General features: G+C 32.4%; 1 protein-coding gene, 1 long non-coding RNA gene and 1 other non-coding gene across 4 annotated transcripts; 1 reads left to right on the forward strand and 2 right to left on the reverse strand.

Moving 5' to 3' along the window:
- Window positions 1-457: 457 nt before the first annotated feature.
- LOC115721462 (small nucleolar RNA R71) lies at window positions 458-564 on the reverse strand. The gene has a single exon (XR_004012484.2). It is a non-coding gene; the product is annotated as a small nucleolar RNA R71 (small nucleolar RNA).
- A 7,490-nt stretch (window positions 565-8,054) lies between these two features.
- On the forward strand, window positions 8,055-8,629 carry LOC115720240 (uncharacterized). Its single transcript, XM_030649397.2, has 2 exons — window positions 8,055-8,319; window positions 8,505-8,629. The coding sequence occupies exons 1-2, from the start codon at window positions 8,055-8,057 to the stop codon at window positions 8,627-8,629; spliced, it is 390 nt and encodes a 129-aa protein (XP_030505257.2).
- Window positions 8,630-11,020: 2,391 nt separating this feature from the next.
- Window positions 11,021-13,196, reverse strand: LOC115721050 (uncharacterized). 2 transcript variants are annotated; one of them, XR_009686255.1, is made up of 4 exons: window positions 12,810-13,106; window positions 11,729-11,982; window positions 11,512-11,629; window positions 11,021-11,261 (listed from the first exon to the last, which is right to left on the reverse strand). It is a non-coding gene; the product is annotated as an uncharacterized LOC115721050 (long non-coding RNA). The 2 variants fall into 2 exon arrangements; XR_009686254.1 differs by having other exon boundaries at window positions 11,512-11,982; window positions 12,810-13,196.
- Between the last annotated feature and the right edge of the window lie 5,101 nt (window positions 13,197-18,297).

The following is an 18,297-nucleotide window of genomic DNA, read 5'->3' on the forward strand; positions in this document are numbered from 1 at the left end:
AGAAAACTCTCCTAAATCGTCTTCTTCCACTCGTTCTCATTCACCACCATCACCCATACTTCCTGCACTACCAATGATGGCTCAACAACAGGAAATCCAACCAAGAACGCTATAGGATTATCTATATCCTACGCGTACGGCCACACCTTCATGCATAATGTACCCCATGAATATGCCCAACTTCAATTTCAAACCTGGCATGATTCAACTTTTACCAACCTTTCATGGTTTAGAAAATGAGAGTCCATATGTGTATATTCAAGCCTTCGAAGAGGTGGTTGCCACATTCAACAACCAAGCTGACATCATTAACTTGGTGAGATTGAAGTTCTTTCCTTTCTCACTCAAGGATAAAGTCAAAAGCTGGTTGTATTCCTTAAGGCCAAGGTCTATTGGGACATGGGACGAAATGACAAAAGCATTTTTCTCTAAATTTTTCCCACCCCATAAGACTAGCAGCCTTAAGAGGCAAATCTCTACCTTCACCCAAAAGGACCATGAAATGTTCCATCAGGTCTGGGAGAGGTTTAAAGATTTGATGGGCCAGTGCCCACATCATGGATACGAAAGTTGGCGTCTTGTCAGCTATTTCTACGACGGTCTCACAGTCGACAAAAGACAATTCGTACAAATGATGTGCAATGGCGACTTCCTACAGAAAGATCCCGAAGAAGCTTTGGAATATCTTGAAGAAATTTCTGAAAAATCATACACATGGAGTGCGCCAAGTCCTACGGACAAGCCACGAACAGTCGGAGTCTACTAATTGAAGGAGGAGGACAGTGTGAAAGCTCAACTTGAAGCTTTGAAAAAACAATTTGAGGCTTTCAAAACTCAAGAAGGTAAAGCACTCCAGATGGCTGCAAAAGTGGAAAAGCAAGAACCATGCTTCATTTGTGGAGGGACTGATCATCAACCACAAGAGTGCCCTAGTCTTAGTATGTTGAGGGGAGGAGATGAGGAACAGTGTAATGGCCTTAGGGGATTACAAGAAGCCTTATAATTCCTACTCCAACACATACAATCCTTGTTGGCGTAACCATCCCAATTTCAGTTGGAAGGATACAAGTCAAAATCAAGCATCTGGGAGCCAATGGAGGCCCGATCAACAAAAGAATTCTCTTGAGAGTTCCATGAAAATTCTCGCAGAATCCCAACTAGAGTTCAGGACTTATTTCACTCAGGTGATAGAGGAATTGAATGACATAAAGATTCAAATAACAAAGTTAAATGATTCTTCAGTCATTCAAGAGCGTGGTAAGCTTCCCGCTCAGCCTCTAATCACTCCCAAAGGGCAACATATGGCACAAACCTCCGCTCCTTCAGAGTCTAATCTCAAATGGGTTAATGCCATTACTACCCGAAGTGGTCAAAGTACGGTATCACCATTACCTAAGACCACTAGTGTACCAATGCCTGCTCCAAATGTTGATGTGCCACAAAATCTTCCAGTAAAGGTGCCCCTTTCCTCAGGCTTTAAAATCCACTGGAAAGGTACTGGAAAGTCATAGTGAGATCCTTGACTTTTTGACACAAGTTAAGGTTAACCTGCCATTACTTCATGTAATCAAGCAAGTACCGGCTTATGCCAAAGTTATCAAGGAGCTATGCACTATCAAAAGGAAGCACCATGTTAAGAAAACTGCATTCTTGGCAGAACAAGCTAGTGCGGTGATCGACTGCAAGACACTGCTTAAATACAAAGATCCTGGTTGTCCCACCATTTCATGTCAAATAGGGGAACAAGAATTTGGCGAAGCCCTCCTCGACTTAGGTGCAAGTGTAAATCTCATGCCTTATTCCATATACTTGCAACTAGGCCTAGGAGAACTTAAGCCCACATCTGTGGTGCTACAATTGGCCGACCGATCAGTTAAGAAACCTCGGGGAATAGTTGAAGATGTCTTGATTCAAATTGATAGATTCTATTACCCCGTGGATTTTCTCATCTTGGACACTCAATCTGAAGTCAACTTAGAGTCCAAAATTCCCATCATTCTCGGACGACCATTCCTTGCAACAGCAAATGCACTCATCAATTGTATGAATGGTCTCATGAAAATCTCTTTTGGGAACATGACTCTAGAGGTGAATGTTTTCAACATTGGTAAACAACCACCTGATAACGATGAGTGTTTCCAATCATTTCTGATCGATACACTTATTTCAGAAGAGGTAGAAGCACAATACATTTCCACTCATCTCAATGACCTCTTCGAAATTTCTGAGATTTCTGAGTCGGGTAATACTAAAATCAACCCTGCAGTCATCAATCAATTACCGACCAAAAGAACCATGTTTTGGAATCCAATCTTCAAGGGACTTCCTCAAGATAGGGAAACACCAAAACCATCCACTGTACAAGCTCCTCAACCAAACTTGGCTCAACTTCCTAAGGAACTTAAGCATGTCTTCTTGGGAGCAAACAACACTTTCCCTGTCATCATATCCTCCACCCTTAATGCAACTCAAGAGCAACAACTTATCAACGTGCTCACAGAACAAAGAGGAGCAATTGGTTGGACGTTAGCTGATATTAAAGGGATTAGTCCTTTGATTTGCTCCCATCACATTAAATTGGAAGACGGGGCCATACCACGACGTGATCCTCAAAGGAGATTAAACCCACCAATGAAGGAAGTGGTAAAGACAGAAATCTTGAAGCTTCTGGATTACGGGATACTTTATCCTGTTGCCGACAGTAAGTGGGTTAGCCCAACTCAGGTTGTTCCCAAGAAATCGGGAGTAACAATGGTACCAAATGATAAGGGAGAACTCATCCCTACCAAGGTCACAACAGGTTGGCGCATGTACATTGACTATAGAAAATTAAATGCCGCCACCTGTAAAGACCATTTCCCACTTCCATTCATCGATCAAATCTTGGAACGTGTGGCAGGTCATCCTTTCTATAGCTTTCTCGATGGTTATTCAGGGTACTACCAAATCGAAATTGCTTTAGAAGATCAGGAGAAGACCACATTCACTTGTCCTTTTGGTACCTATGCCTTCCGGCGTATGCCATTTGGCATGTGTAATGCCCCAACCACCTTCCAGCACTGCATGATGAGTATCTTTAGTGATATGATCGAGAATTGTATGGAAGTATATATGGATGATTTGACAGTCTTTGGTGATTCATTTGAATCAAGCCTTCTCAATTTGGAATCTGTGCTTAAACGATGCAAAGAGAAAGGCTTAGTACTCAACTGGGAGAAGTGTCATTTCATGGTGCCATCTGGCATAGTCTTGGGGCATATTGTTTCACAACGAGGAATTGAGGTTGATCAATCCAAGATTGAACTCATATCAAAGTTGCCCGCCCCCAAGACTGTTAAGGATGTTCGATCCTTTCTTGGGCATGCTGGATTATATAGGAGGTTCATCCAGAATTTTTCGACGATAGCTCGACCTTTGTCGAACCTCCTGGCAAAAGACGAGGTGTTTAACTGAACACCTGATTGTGAGGAATCCTTCCAAACACTTGTCACCAAACTCACTTCTGCCCCTATCATTCAACCACCTGATTGGAACTTGCCATTCGAGATCATGTGTGATGCTAGCAATTACGCTATAGGGGCCGTCCTTGGTCAACGTAGGGAAGGGAAGCCCTTCGTCGTATACTATGCAAGTAGAACTCTTAATAGTGCTCAAATGAACTATTCTACTACTGAGAAAGAGTTGCTTGCTGAAGTATTCGCACTTGACAAGTTTTGTTCCTACCTGATCGGTTCCCCTATCCCGGTCTTCACCGACCACTCTGCTCTTAAGTACCTCCTTTCCAAAAAGGATGCTAAGGCACGCTTAATTAGGTGGATCCTTCTGTTACAAGAATTTGACTTGACCATCAAGGATAAGAAAGGAGTTGAAAATGTGGTAGCAGACCACCTATCTTGTCTAGATTTTTCTGATTTTGCTGATGGCCCTGCTATCCGAGATGACTTCCCTGATGAACATCTCTACACCATCACTAAGTTACCATGGTACGCTCATATTGTTAATTACTTAGTGATTGGTAAGCTTCCTGCTTCTTGGAATGCACAGGATAAACGTAAATTTTTGGTCGAGGTCCGTAACTTTTATTGGGATGATCAATATCTTTTCAAGTACTGCCCCGACCAAATTATGAGACGTTGCATTCTAGATGATGAAATTTTTAGTGTCTTCAACTTTTGCCACAACGAAGCATGTGGTGGTCAATTTTCTATGAAAAAGACTGCTGCAAAAATCTTACAGTGTGGTCTATACTGGCCCACTTTGTTCAAAGACACTAACAATTTCTGTCGATCTTGTGAAAGGTGCCAGAAACTAGGTGCGCTATCCTGACGACACATGATGCCATTAAAATTTTTTCTTTTTAATTAAACTTATAAAATATTTATACAAAAATACTCGGGATCCCGATTACAAAACACTTTACAAAAGTTTACTGACTAAACAAACTACTTGTCGCCTAGCGACTAATTACAAAAGAGCACTGCTGTCCCGAGGATCGTACGCTCCAGGCCTAACCGTCCCGACATGTACAATCTTCACCGGCTCGCTCTCATGGTTCCTCAGCCATGGCCTTGCCCTTACCTACACATAAACATAGCACTGTGAGTCGACAGACTCAGTAAGAAAAGCATAAATCATAATCATACATAAATCCCGGGTTATGATCAGACGCCCATACCCCTAACCATAACCCTAACTACCGTGTCCCACACGATACTGAGTCCCGAACGTTCATGGCAATACCCCAAATAACATAAAAACGAGAAAATCTAGGGTTCCTGAAAATTTCCCAACCGGCAGACCGGTTGCACAACCGGAATTCCAGTTCTGGGAAATCCTGAACCCTCATCCGGAATTCCGGTTCCTCGCAGGATTCAACCAAAAGTTCATAACTCACTTAAATCAAATTCAATTCACCCCAAACCTTCCAGACCTGTTCTAAACATCCCATAGAATATTTCTAAAGCAACAAAACAGCCCAGAACACACAGATACTAAAAATGCCATATGAGCTCCAAGCTTTGAGTTTCAAACTCAAACTTGGCTAAAGCTCACCTACAAGCATCAAAACCAGAATAAAACTACATATTCATGCATAATAAAGCTGCAGAAAACAATCTCTAACTCATGCAACAAACACAACAACTAATTTCAAAATTTCTCTTTGAAAACTAAAGCTTTTGAACTAAAAACTCTAAACTAGATTAAAACCAATCAAACATGCACCAAAACAGATTCAATCCACTCAATCCAACATGATTAAACCTCTGAATACAACATATAAACACATCAGTAACAAACCACTCAAAACTAGCAAGCAACACTCATCTTTTTCATCAAAAATTCAAGAAACTAAAAGAGCAAGATGAAGAAACTTTACCAACAATTAGAGATTGCAAAATCTTGCTAAAAAGAGCTTGAATCACCAAGAAAATTCCACTTCCTTGCTGCTCAAGGAGGGCCGAACAAGAGAGAAAGAGAGAGCTTTGAGAAAATTTTGGTTTTTCTTTTAACTTTCTAATTTTTGAAAATAAAGGAAACATGCAAACTCAACCTTATATTCAGCAAGCAATTATCAAATAAAACCATATAATTTCACCACATAAAGTCCACTAAAGGACAAAATATCAATGGGGCAAAATGACCATTTTGCCCCTTCACACCAAAATAACGTAAAGAGCACTAAAGGGGGTATTTTGGAAAATTCTAAATTCCCGACCAATCCCGACATTCCCAATGTCTAATAAACCGTCCTAATATACTAACATACTAAGTTGTGATTTTACTGAGCCAAACACCGAGTTCCATGTTACCAGGCACCGGAAATGCAAACTTATGAAATTCACTATATGACATAAAATGCATTTCAGAATTTAATAATAACATCATAAATAATTATTTAAATAGCTATAAATAATTTTCCGTTATTAAACATAATTAACTTCTAATTTCAAAATTAAACTAAGCTGTCTTTACAATATGTGATTATGAATGTGATTAAAGCTCAAATTTGTATATTTTAAGCCTTTAATTATACACATAAAATTAATTTAAGTAGATATTTTCATAATTTTAATTATAAAATTATTTTAGTTGAAAATATTAATTTATTTTAATTTTATGTTATTTTTCAAATTATAAATGAAATTGGATTTTTTTGAAAAGGCCCATTAAGTCTTGTCTTTGTTGGGTTTAAGAAGCCCATATCAATTAAATCTTTAGTTGATCATCTCAAATTACCACAATACGAGACAATCCAACATCAAAGGGATCACACTCCTTAAGGAGCAAGTCCACTTAGTCAGCATGTACTCCACTACGCCTGACACATGCATATGGTGGTTGAAGCTAGCTGTGACGTGTCCGGAGTGCAAGTCATTATTCAATCAAACTGAGATGTGCCCATGTTCCCATTTTATCTCAGCATTTTAAGCCACTAAACCACTAAATAATGTACGAAAATTCCAATTTGGAGAGCAAATGTGCACTATAAATAGGAGCTAAATACAATGAAAAAGCAATCAGATTTTAGTAGTGTTATTATACCAAAATTTTATCTTTTTTCTTTCCTTATTCTTTATTTTACTTTATTAATTTTTGTGTAAAGACAATGCCTTTTCTAGGCTAATTTCTTTGGCAAGACTCAAGTGTAAGTTCATGTAATTTTTATTTTTCTAATATATTGATTCTCTTTTGATCTTCATTTCCATATTTATTATATTAAATTTCTCTTCTTCTAAATTGCACTTTAAATTTTATAGTACCTTTTATATAAGTTCAGTCATGCTTTTCTTATGTAAGTTAGGCTATTAATTATTAGGGTGTTTATTATATTATATGATTTTTACTGCATTCTGCCGGTGGTATTTTGTCGATTTAAATTATATGATATGATAGTATTTTTAGAAGTAGTATTAATTTAATTAGAGAACATATTTTTCTAGTGGGCTTAATTATACACATTTTCAAACTATAATTAATGGTGTAGAATTATAGTTGAGGTTAAAGAATCAATTTTATTAGGAAAATATAATTGCATGTACAAAGCTTGGGTCTTCCATAATCATTTTCTGATAACTTGTCATTTTAATTACTTGTTTAATTTTTTTGAAAATCATTTTCTCAATATTCTCACATCACATTTAAGGTTCTTATTTTATTCTCGTAAAATTAATAACTGTCCTTTTGAGTTTATTTTTTCCTCCCTGTGGATATGACATATAGCCCGTTTACTATCGCGACCGCAGTGTAACTAATTGGGCGACATCAGAATGCAATAATGTATTATATATGATGATATAAAGAGTTATGCAAGGTATAACTAGGTTAGACTCGGTATGAAGAACTGAGATAAATCATTCTAAGGCCTTATTGTAAATAGACGTGTGAGTGTTACACGTGGATAGACGTGCGAGCGTAAGACGTGGGTCTACGCAATATAGACATAAATATCGTGTGAGCATAAAACGTAGGCCTATGTCATAAAGACAATAGATGCAGTGGCATCAATAATTAAATGATCTTTGATTATAATGTATACTGTTATTTATATTTTCTTGCTAGGCTTAGCTCACGGGTGCTCTACTGTGCAGGAAAAGGTAAGTCTGTTTGTGATCAGCCATGAGTTTGAGGGCTTAACAGTGTATTGTACATGTTCAGGCCATACTAGACCACGAGGGTTGGGTCTACAAGAAGAAATATTTGGTATTCTCAGCTTTTGCCACTTAGGTCGGTGTGTAAAAATAACTTGTAACATTTTGCAAAAGTTTTTACGGGATCCCAAAATAAATGTAATCTTTTGGAATGTTTGTAAAGTTAAATAATTACAAGTTATGTTTTTATTCTGTAATTGATTTAAAATTTAAAAAATTTCTACTCTTAGATTTATTAATCCTAGTTTAGCGGGATCAGGTTATGTTTAGTCACTTTTCGTGGCGTTCCAATTATTAGGGTGTTACATGCTTTAATCATGTATTTTAGGTTTTGGAGGTAGCTAGAGAGAACACTTGTCGTTGGTGGGATTTACTTATAATAATAGCTACCAAGCAAGTATAGGCATGGCTCCTTATGATGCATTATATGGGAGGCCATGCAGATTGCCATTGCGTTGGGAAAAACTAGATCAGCATGTCACTATTGGTCCCAAGATTATTACAAGTACTGATGAGAAGATTAAGGGAATCCAAGAGCAACTTAAGGTTATTCAGAGTCGTCAGAAAACCTATGTTGAACTCCATCAACGAGAAGTTGAGCTTGATGTTAGTGATTATGTCTTCTTGAAAGTTACTCCTATTCGTGTTGTAACGAGATTTGAAGTGAAAGGTAACCTCGCCCTAGGGTATGTTTGACCTTTCGAGGTTTTCGAGATGGTTGGGAGGTCGCTTACCGATTAAAGTTACCACTGCGGTTAACGCATGTTTATAATGTGTTCCATGTGTCTTTGTTGGGAAGTAAACTCTAAATTCGTCACATGTCATTGAGTATGATGCAATCGATATCTCTTTAAGAAGATGTGACATATGAAGAACAACCTGTCAGGATCTCGTCGAGAAATCTAAAATCGTTAAGGAACAGAGAGATTCCAATAGTCAAGATCTTATGGCAGAACCACAGAGAAGACAATGCTACTTAGGAATTAGATTTAGAGATGTACATGAAGTATCCTCACTTGTTTAATTTTTAACATAAGGTTGCACTTTAAAATTTTTGGACGAAATTTCTATAAGGAAGGAAGAATGTGAAGACTCGGTCACATTGAGTCTAAAAAAAAGAAAATTAATAAAAGAAATGGGTGGGACCCACATTCTTTTTTTAATTTATTTAACTCCCACCAGCCATCTCTCTTTATCTTTTCTCTTTCTTTCTCTATCTTCAAAACACAAAAGATAAACCACCATAACCACAACCTATGGAGCACCCACGACCCACCTTCGGTCACTGTCCAATCACACGTGTCGCATATGCACGACCACCGATCGATGGTAATCTTACACCTCAAGTTTAGTGGCAATCAGAGCAGGGACACAACAATACGAAAGATTTGAAGTTTTTTCGTCAAAAAATTAAGGTAACATTACGATAAGCTCCGGCCACCATTTGAAAAATAGTTGGTACCGTTGAAATCAGCGTCACGAGAGGAAGATCCCCCACTAAGTTATTTTTCTCAACTCGTTACTTTTTTTCGATGGGATTTGGGTATCTCTAACCCTATCGAAGCATTTTCCAGTGATTTTGGTGTTTGTTTGGGCTAACGGGTTTGACATCTGTTATCTACTCTTCAAGGGGGTTGTTTTGATATATACTACCCTTATTTCTGGAAACATTTCTGGTACACTAATTTCTACTGCCACCAATAGTTAATGTGCACTGCTTAGGTGACCTTTCAAGACTTCAAATTTCAAATATGATCATGCTATATGTCGTTTGACTTGGTTTAAAGAGTAGATTACAATGATGTATTTATTTGATTGGAGAATATAAGACAAAGTGACTTTTGGAGTGACTAAGCTATTTGAACTTACACATCAAGGACTTAGGAGCGTCTCTTTTGGGGAAAGCTTGACGATCCTAAGGAGGTATGGACTCAACTATATATTGGACTTAATTTTATATGTGTCGAATGATATTAGGCATATTCTAATTTTTATGATTTATAAAATATTTAAAAAATTAAAAACTTAATCTACAAATTTGTTTGAACTATTCTGGGGCACTGATTGCCAGATATATTTTGTACGAATATTTTGAAGGTTATGGTTTTGGATTTATTCAAATTGCAGTCGTTATGCTACTAGATTTCCTAAAATAAAAAAAAGAAAAGAATATGTTCTTTTGACATTCTTGATTGCCTGTTTTTGGTTATACTGATTTCTTATGAGACTCAAGTTGATCATAGTTTTGTGCATATTATTGTTTCACGACCTAGTCTCTATGTCATCATTGGTAGATCGGGTGTACACTCATCTGTAGGTGAAAGACCTAGAATATGTACAGGAAGTGACTTGACTCTGAGCCCTGATAATATGGTGGTCATTAGGCGTGACTACTGTTGGAAATATTTTACCAGGATCTAGATTTACTAAGAAGTGTGTTGATTAACATCCTAAATATGAATATCTCTAAAACAATGAAATAAAAAAATAAGGGTTTATGAAAACCTTAAATTGATTTCAACGGAATTATCAAGATCTCTAGCCCTTGATTCCTTTCTGTAGCAGAGCATTATCAAGATCTGAACCTGGATCTCTTTCTCTCCTTCGGGTTTTGTTACCACCGTCTTACTCACTGTGATTGAGTACTTGACTTGCTATGTGTGGGCATGGCACTCATCACTAAGGGTTCGAATATGGAAGAGCAGTGAAGGAGGTGAGAAAACACTAAGGAGGGAACTCTCTCATCTAGGCTTGGTTGAATAGTCAAGTTGACATTAATTTGAGAAGGTGTCAAGTGGATGAGATGAGAGCATCCTGTTCCTTTTATAGTGTTTAGCCTAGGGCTTAGGGTTGAATTATATGGATTAAAAAAGAATAAAATATTGAGCAAAAATACTTCTTGGTCGTACACTTAAAGTGGACCAATTTCTAGTTACAATTTTGCCACTTTATTTCAACAACTTATTCTTCTTTTCAATAATACCATATTTTCCAATTTATCCTTATAAATGCCAAAACTATTTAATAATTCTAATTAATTACAAAATAAAATTATCATTTATGTAATTTATTAATTAGACCATACAAAGTCTCTTTATTAACAAATTGACCCCAAAACCTCTTTTCTTCACAATTAAATCCTTGCTGAGTGAAAAATCTTAAATTAGACATAGTCTAAGTTTAGAATTATAATTGATTAATTAAAATCAAAACTGAGTCTGCAATTAGTATTATCTCAACAAGTGAGGGGACCATGGGTGTAATGCCCTAATCTATAGCGACGCCATGTGTGTGATTTTTATAAACTAGTTTAATACAAATAGATTAATTAATTATTAAAAACCGTGATAATATTAAAAACTTGACCAAAATAAAAAACTAAAAACGGACATTATAACGTCATAAAAAGCATGTTCCGAGGATCCCTGTTATAAAAAGTTTTACAGAAGAACTATATATGACGATGCCTCAAAAACATAAAACTGAGATACACAATAGATACAGCCCAAAACAACTCTTGGAAAACCCGACACGCAGACTGGCAAGGTCAATATGTATATTATTGGAGAAGATTGTCACCCCATGGTTGGTCTAGCTTTTCTTTGTCTTTACCTGCACCACATAGCACCCGTGAGTCACAAGGACTCAGCAAGAAAAGTAATAATAATAGTCATATAGTTTATTATTCGAATATTGCCATTTATACACAATCAAAATCAAACCATCACGCAGTTCATAAGATGAAATACAAATCACTACTGGCATCAGCCACGGATAAACATTAGTATGCAGATATTTGGTAATACAAAACCATTATACCAATAATCAAATTCATATCCATTTAATCATATATATATGTTACCTCATAAAGTAACAATTTTCATAACATCACGTTGCATAATCAGGCAAGCTCGTACCATAGCCTGACACCCATATATCGCATAACTGCATCATCTAATCAAGTGAGCCTGTGCCAAAACCTACACCCATATATCATATAATTTTATCATCTAATAAGGTGAGCCCGTGCCACGATCTGGCACCAATATATTGCATCATCTAATCAGACGAGCTCGTACCTACGCGCATTACTTATCATATCACTGATGCCTGTACCTATGCCCGATACGTTGCCAAGAAGAAACCCAACAATGGTTTCGATCTATGCCATAACCTGGCATTTTCATATCACTGACGCCTGTACCTACGCTCGATACATCGCCAGGAAAATTGCATCACCTAATCAGGTGAACCCCTACCTACGCTCGGTACTCATCATATATCACTGATGTCCGTACCTACGCCCGGTATGTCGCTAGGAAAATTGCATCACCTAATCAGGTGAGCCCATATATCATATGCATAATACCATCACATTATTAGTGCTCAACAAATCAGTCTTTTCATTATATAACAATATTAACTATATCTCAATATTAATTAATTCATAACAATACTAATTATATTACATACAACGTACTATGCAGTACAATATACTTTTCTTACATATACATCTAAATTTGTACGTACTTGCTGACCTGAAAAGCATGAAATTTGGCGTCTGATATCCCTAAGTCATATTAATTATAATATTATAAGTGTTCAACCAAAACACTAACGGGTGTAAAATTTGAAAAATAAACTTGTCCTATCAACAAATAGGGTCAAATATCCTAATAAACCTTATGGCATGAAAATTGAGGTGACACGGAACCGACCCAACCAGGTAAACGAATCCATAATAAGTGTGCTGGTTTCACTTGGCAATCGAGTACCCAGAATTACACAACCAGTTACATGTTCGTGTACAAAGTTCTAAAACTCAATTTTCTTTCTATTTTCATACCCCAAAACCTGCAATAAGATTATCTAACTACACAAAATTTCAATTTATATGTATTGAACAAAAACAGTAGCTAGTGAGCTAAATCCCATAATAAAATAACCTCCACAAGCCTACATATGAATATTAGAAAATATGAATTCCATAACTCTCAAGAATAACCAACTAAAATGAAATTCTACACTTTATCTATTGTATTTTAACATGAATCATTAATACGATCAATATATAAACCTAACTTATTCCAGGCCAAAGTTTCGAACTTAAATTTTCCCATCAATCAAAACTAAACATAACACCAAAGGATGAGATCTTACCTTGATTACTTTGCGCTAGCTTCTCTTAAGAAATTTCTCTAGATAGAACTCATCTTCAAATGTCAATATTTATTAATTTACTAATAGTAAAGGAAATAAGCTTGATTGTGGTTATGGGCATACTTGGTCGTATATGAGCAAAGAGGAATGAGAGATACGCACTTCTTTTGTTATTGTAATGGGTAAAATTAAGATGATGGCTAATTGATAAGAATGACTTTGATGAGTGGCGTAGCAAGGTGTCATCTCCAAGAGTTAGGAAATTAAAATTAAGATAAAAAAGTCAATTAATCAAATCTAATCAACTAACAGTATATCTAAAGAATATATGTATATATAAATCCTTTTTAACTAACGGGTATTAAATTATCACTTAAAACAAATAAGCCAATTAAACTAATCACCAACTTCTACTAACTAAGAAATTCTAAAAAATAATTACTATAAAGGATTGTAAATAAATCTCGACTAATAAATAATTACAAATTCTATCACATTTTAATAGCTTAATTAAATTCCACTCAATTAACCGAAATCCAACTAAAGTGTACCATAGATAATTCACACAAATAGCTACTAGGGTATTAATAATTTCTACCAAATAAGTCTAAATATCGCACTCTGGTGTTTTTCCCACTATGAGTTTTGACTATGTTGCTCGAACGATTTTGTACTTGCTGGTAATTGATAAATATACCACATGATAATAATGTGATGTCCGAGCACCACATAATTAATTTATCTCAATACTGCAATAATTTTATAATCAAGTTATCTCAATCCCATTAAAATTTCCAACTAAACTCATTGTAATATTTTTGGCCTCTGATTGGGTCTCCAAGGTTGCCAAGTCTAAAAAATATTGTTATTTCATCAATAACCCACATTATACCCACATATTCAAAATAAATCTCCGTAATTAATAATTTACGGTTATTTATATACTTATAGAAAAATTCATAATTTATGCTAAATTAGATTAGGTCATTACAACCTATTTAATCCACAATATATAATAAATCATAATTATACATAATTAGGTTTCTAGGAATTACATTGGGCCTATATAACCGAGCTTTCAATAAGTAGATCTAGAATTCACCAAGTAAATTCTCAACTTATTAATTCCGCCTTGCTCCACTACAGATTTGGAATTGAATACACTGTCAGTTATATAGAACGCTCTATATGTACCACGATATAGATACGTTATGATTATCCATTGGCACAATCCTAATAGTCAAGGATCCTCTATAGATGATCTACACTGAATATGGACAAATTTACCGTTCTACCCTTGAATGTATTTTATCATTAAAACTAGGGAACTAAGCCGCGCTTCGCGCGGGTTCAACCTCACTTTTATAATTCTTTTAATTATTTTAATGTAATTTTTTTACATTTTATTTAAAATGTAATTTAAAATAAATAATATTCATTAGCGTTTAGCTTACTATAAATTAGGCAACAATAAAATTATAGAACTGTAAAATATAAATACATGTTGCTTTTGAGGTCTAAAAAACCACTTAAAAGATGAGTATATTGAATTGTATGATTTCTTTTTATTATAGATTATAAAAATTGTAATTATTTTAAAAACATTAAAAAAAAATACTGATTTATGTATTTATTGAGAAAGTATAGCAAAAAAATTTATAGCCTCTGTCCCAATATCGAGAGGAAAAAGAAAAAAATAAATACACCACAATAAATTAAAAGTGTTTATTATTTTTATTGAACTTTAAACATTAATCATATATTAAACTAACAATATAAGAGAAAATTAAAGTAAAAATATAAAAAATTAATAAAAATAATAGTTATTTAAGAATGAAAGGTCAAATAAATAAAGAAAAAAAAACATGGATGAAAAGGTCACTCTACTCACTCTATCTTTCTTTTCAATTTTTTTATTTTAATTAATTGAATTATTTTACCACTAATTAAAGAAAAATTACATAAAATAAATATGAAAGTAAGATTTTTTTTCTACTGGATATTTTTTCTTCTAATTTGTTTATATATATATTTAAATCAATATATTTATTAAAGGAAAGAACTATCAAAATATAATTATTTAGAAGAATAATTATAAAAATATTCAATCCAAGAAAATATAGATTAATAATATTATGAAGGAGAGAAAATTATATTTCTATTTTGTGCATTAAAATTGTAAAAAAGAAATATAGCTGTATAAAGAAAAACTTTTAAAAAAACCTTATGTATATGTTTTTTTAAAATTCTACTACATTTATTACTAATTTATTTGTGTATTTTAAAAAAAACAATTACAATCTTTTTAGATAGATATCGCCCCAATTTACATAGCATCATAATTACATAGATATGGATTTTTTTTTTAAACATAGAATAGCTTGAGTACATGCATATCAAAAACTTCCATACTACATATATAGTACAAATATATAGACACACTTAAATATAAAAAAACCACTTTCAAATAAAAATATGTATATTTATATATATACATAAATTAACTAATCTTGAATTTGCTTTTCTTTTGAATGTGTTGAATTAAAATTCGATCAATATTTTATACCCATAGTCAGTCTCATACCTACATGCAAAAATTACAATTTTTATTAAAATATATTTATATTTATGAGTAGAACAATAAATATATATAAAGTATAAAAATATAATATAAAAGTAAAGACAATTCAAAAATAGCAAGACTAACAAATATATATATATAAATATATATATATATATATATATACTAACCTTGTGTTTATCTTGGAGTTCTTGAATTTACATTTAATAAATCTATACTTATAACTATTCTTAGGCCTACATGGAGAAACTACATTTCAATTAGAATGAATAAAAATTTTAAAGTATGAAACATTTATATATATAAGTATAAAAATCATGTAGGGAGTGAAGTCAATTAAAAAATAGAAAGCCTAACTATTAATTATATATTTAATTTTAAACAATATAATTATTATTTTTTTAATACACCAATATGTTTATTTTTTGTTATTAATAACCGTCAAATGTTCTAATAATAATAATAATTTAAGTTATAAAAAAATGAAAAGACACCATTCAATTTTTTAATAAATGATGATTTATTATTATTTTTTCTTTTAAATAAAAAATTAATATAATATGTTTGTTAGAATTCTATTCACTAATAATTATTAATTAATATTTTATTTTAATCATATTATTGTTAGTAAATAAAAATAGAAAAAAATGAGAAAAAACAATAATTTAGAGAAAAGCCACTTCACTTTTTGAAAATTTTCCAATATATTTATTAATAATTATTGATGATTGATATTAATATATATATATTTATACATATATAGATTGTTAGTATGTAAAATATATATATATAGAATTAATAATTACATTATAAGCTACATATTATTATTAATTTTTTCAATCAAATCTTAATTTATTATATAACTTAAACGGACACAATTAATTAATAGTTATGATAAATTAATAAAAACATTAAATAAATAAGAAAAGAAAGAACATTGAAGATAACTCATATAGAGTGCAATTTAATTGTATATATGTCTTTTGATTTTTTTTATAACTTATAAGCATAGGTACAATTAATTAATAGTTATGATATTCATAAAAAAATTAATAGTTATGATAAATTAATAAAATTATCAAATAAATAAGAAAATAGAGAATAGAAAAAAGATTGAAGATAGCTCATATAAAGTTCTACATGACCTTTTTTTATATTTCTTATATATATATATATATTGATATTGATTGATATTCATAATATTTAATTATATCACTCTCATTTATCAAAAATAAAAACATAAAGATTATAATGTCACAACTTCTAAATATTGTAATATATATATACCCGTGGTTGCCACTTATCATTGCTTTCATCAATTTTTGAGTATCCACTATTTTTTTTTATTATCATTATATTTTACATTATTTACACAATTGAATTGTATCTATTATATTACTAATAAGCTAGTCATTTAAAATATTTAATGAAAAAAGTTATAATAATACTATTTTTATTAAGTACTATTTTTGCAATAAATTATTTGACATCATGCACTTTTTTTTAAGAAAAATGTGTGAAAATGTATTGAATAACAAAATGGTACAAATATATTAAGAGATTGCATCACATATTGATTTCACATAGTAGTGTACTCAATAATAATAACTATCAAAGTAAATTTCAAATACACAATTGAAGAATAAATAAATCAACATTTAATTTAAAACATATATAATATTTATAATTCTATATATGTAAATGAGATTTTTTATACATCACACTCGATATATATGTATATATTCATGGTATACGATATACGATGTTCTCCCATATTTTTTATTAATCTATTAATGTTATTTTTTTATTAATTTATACAAATCTTTCCCAAATATTTGGTGGCCTTCGTAAAAAAAAAACCAAATCATGTTTGTCTATTGAGAAGACTACCTATAATATAGAACTGAACCAATAAATTTTTCAAAAAAAAATATAAAAACATAAAAATAAAGATTTATTATTTAAATGATATTTTGAGAAGAAATTGAAAAAACTTCATATCTAATATGGTTAGGTGACCATACTTACTGGCATGAATACATTGAAATTTTATATTAGAGAAAACGAATCAAACTCAAAACTACCAATATTTGTATTTGACTTGAAAGAGAGTTTAAGAACCTCGTTGATTTTTCTTGACTCTCCACTTCAGAGCATTCTCTTATCATATATATAGGCATGATTGTATATGAATAAATATATCTTAAGAATAGCTATTGGTACTCATAATTTGTTATTTAGTAATTTAGGAGGATTAGTATTCTGTGGTGATAGTAATTAGGAGAAACTTGAGATAAATATGTATTTATATAGAGATCATAATATTATTTGTAAACTAAATGGTCAAAACTTATGACATTTTGCATTTAAGAAAATACAATCAAAAGTCACTTACATACCAATTATAATATAGTAATAATAGAGATTATATAATAGTGTAAGTTATAGAAAGTGATATAATAATAGAGAGTACATAATAGTGTAAGTTATAGAAATGAAAAGACACATTAATTATTTGATAATATATAAAAAAAATATAAATAAATGAGAAAAATTGAGAAATTGAGAAATCAAAGAAGAGGGTGAAAAACTCAAACAAATTGCCACCTCAACTCCTTAATGCTTTCCTTTATATATATATATTGATACTTAACAACCTATAAATGATACTTTAGTAAACTAATGTAATTACTGAAATGAGGCCTCAATCATTTATCTCTATTCAGCCAAGCTCGAAGGAGATCATCGTTTCACTTCTAAATACCTATAGAAGCTATAGATTCCATATCTATGATTAGCGGTCCCACTCAATTGTACTATCATGTTCCAAAAATGTACGTATCACCCAGACCAAAAAGGTAGGCTTAACTAACAAATCAAAGAACACAAATAACACTCTTGAGATCG

The sequence above is a fragment of the Cannabis sativa genome, chromosome 2, assembly GCF_029168945.1.
Source record: "Cannabis sativa cultivar Pink pepper isolate KNU-18-1 chromosome 2, ASM2916894v1, whole genome shotgun sequence".
In the NCBI taxonomy this organism is placed as follows: domain Eukaryota; kingdom Viridiplantae; phylum Streptophyta; class Magnoliopsida; order Rosales; family Cannabaceae; genus Cannabis; species Cannabis sativa.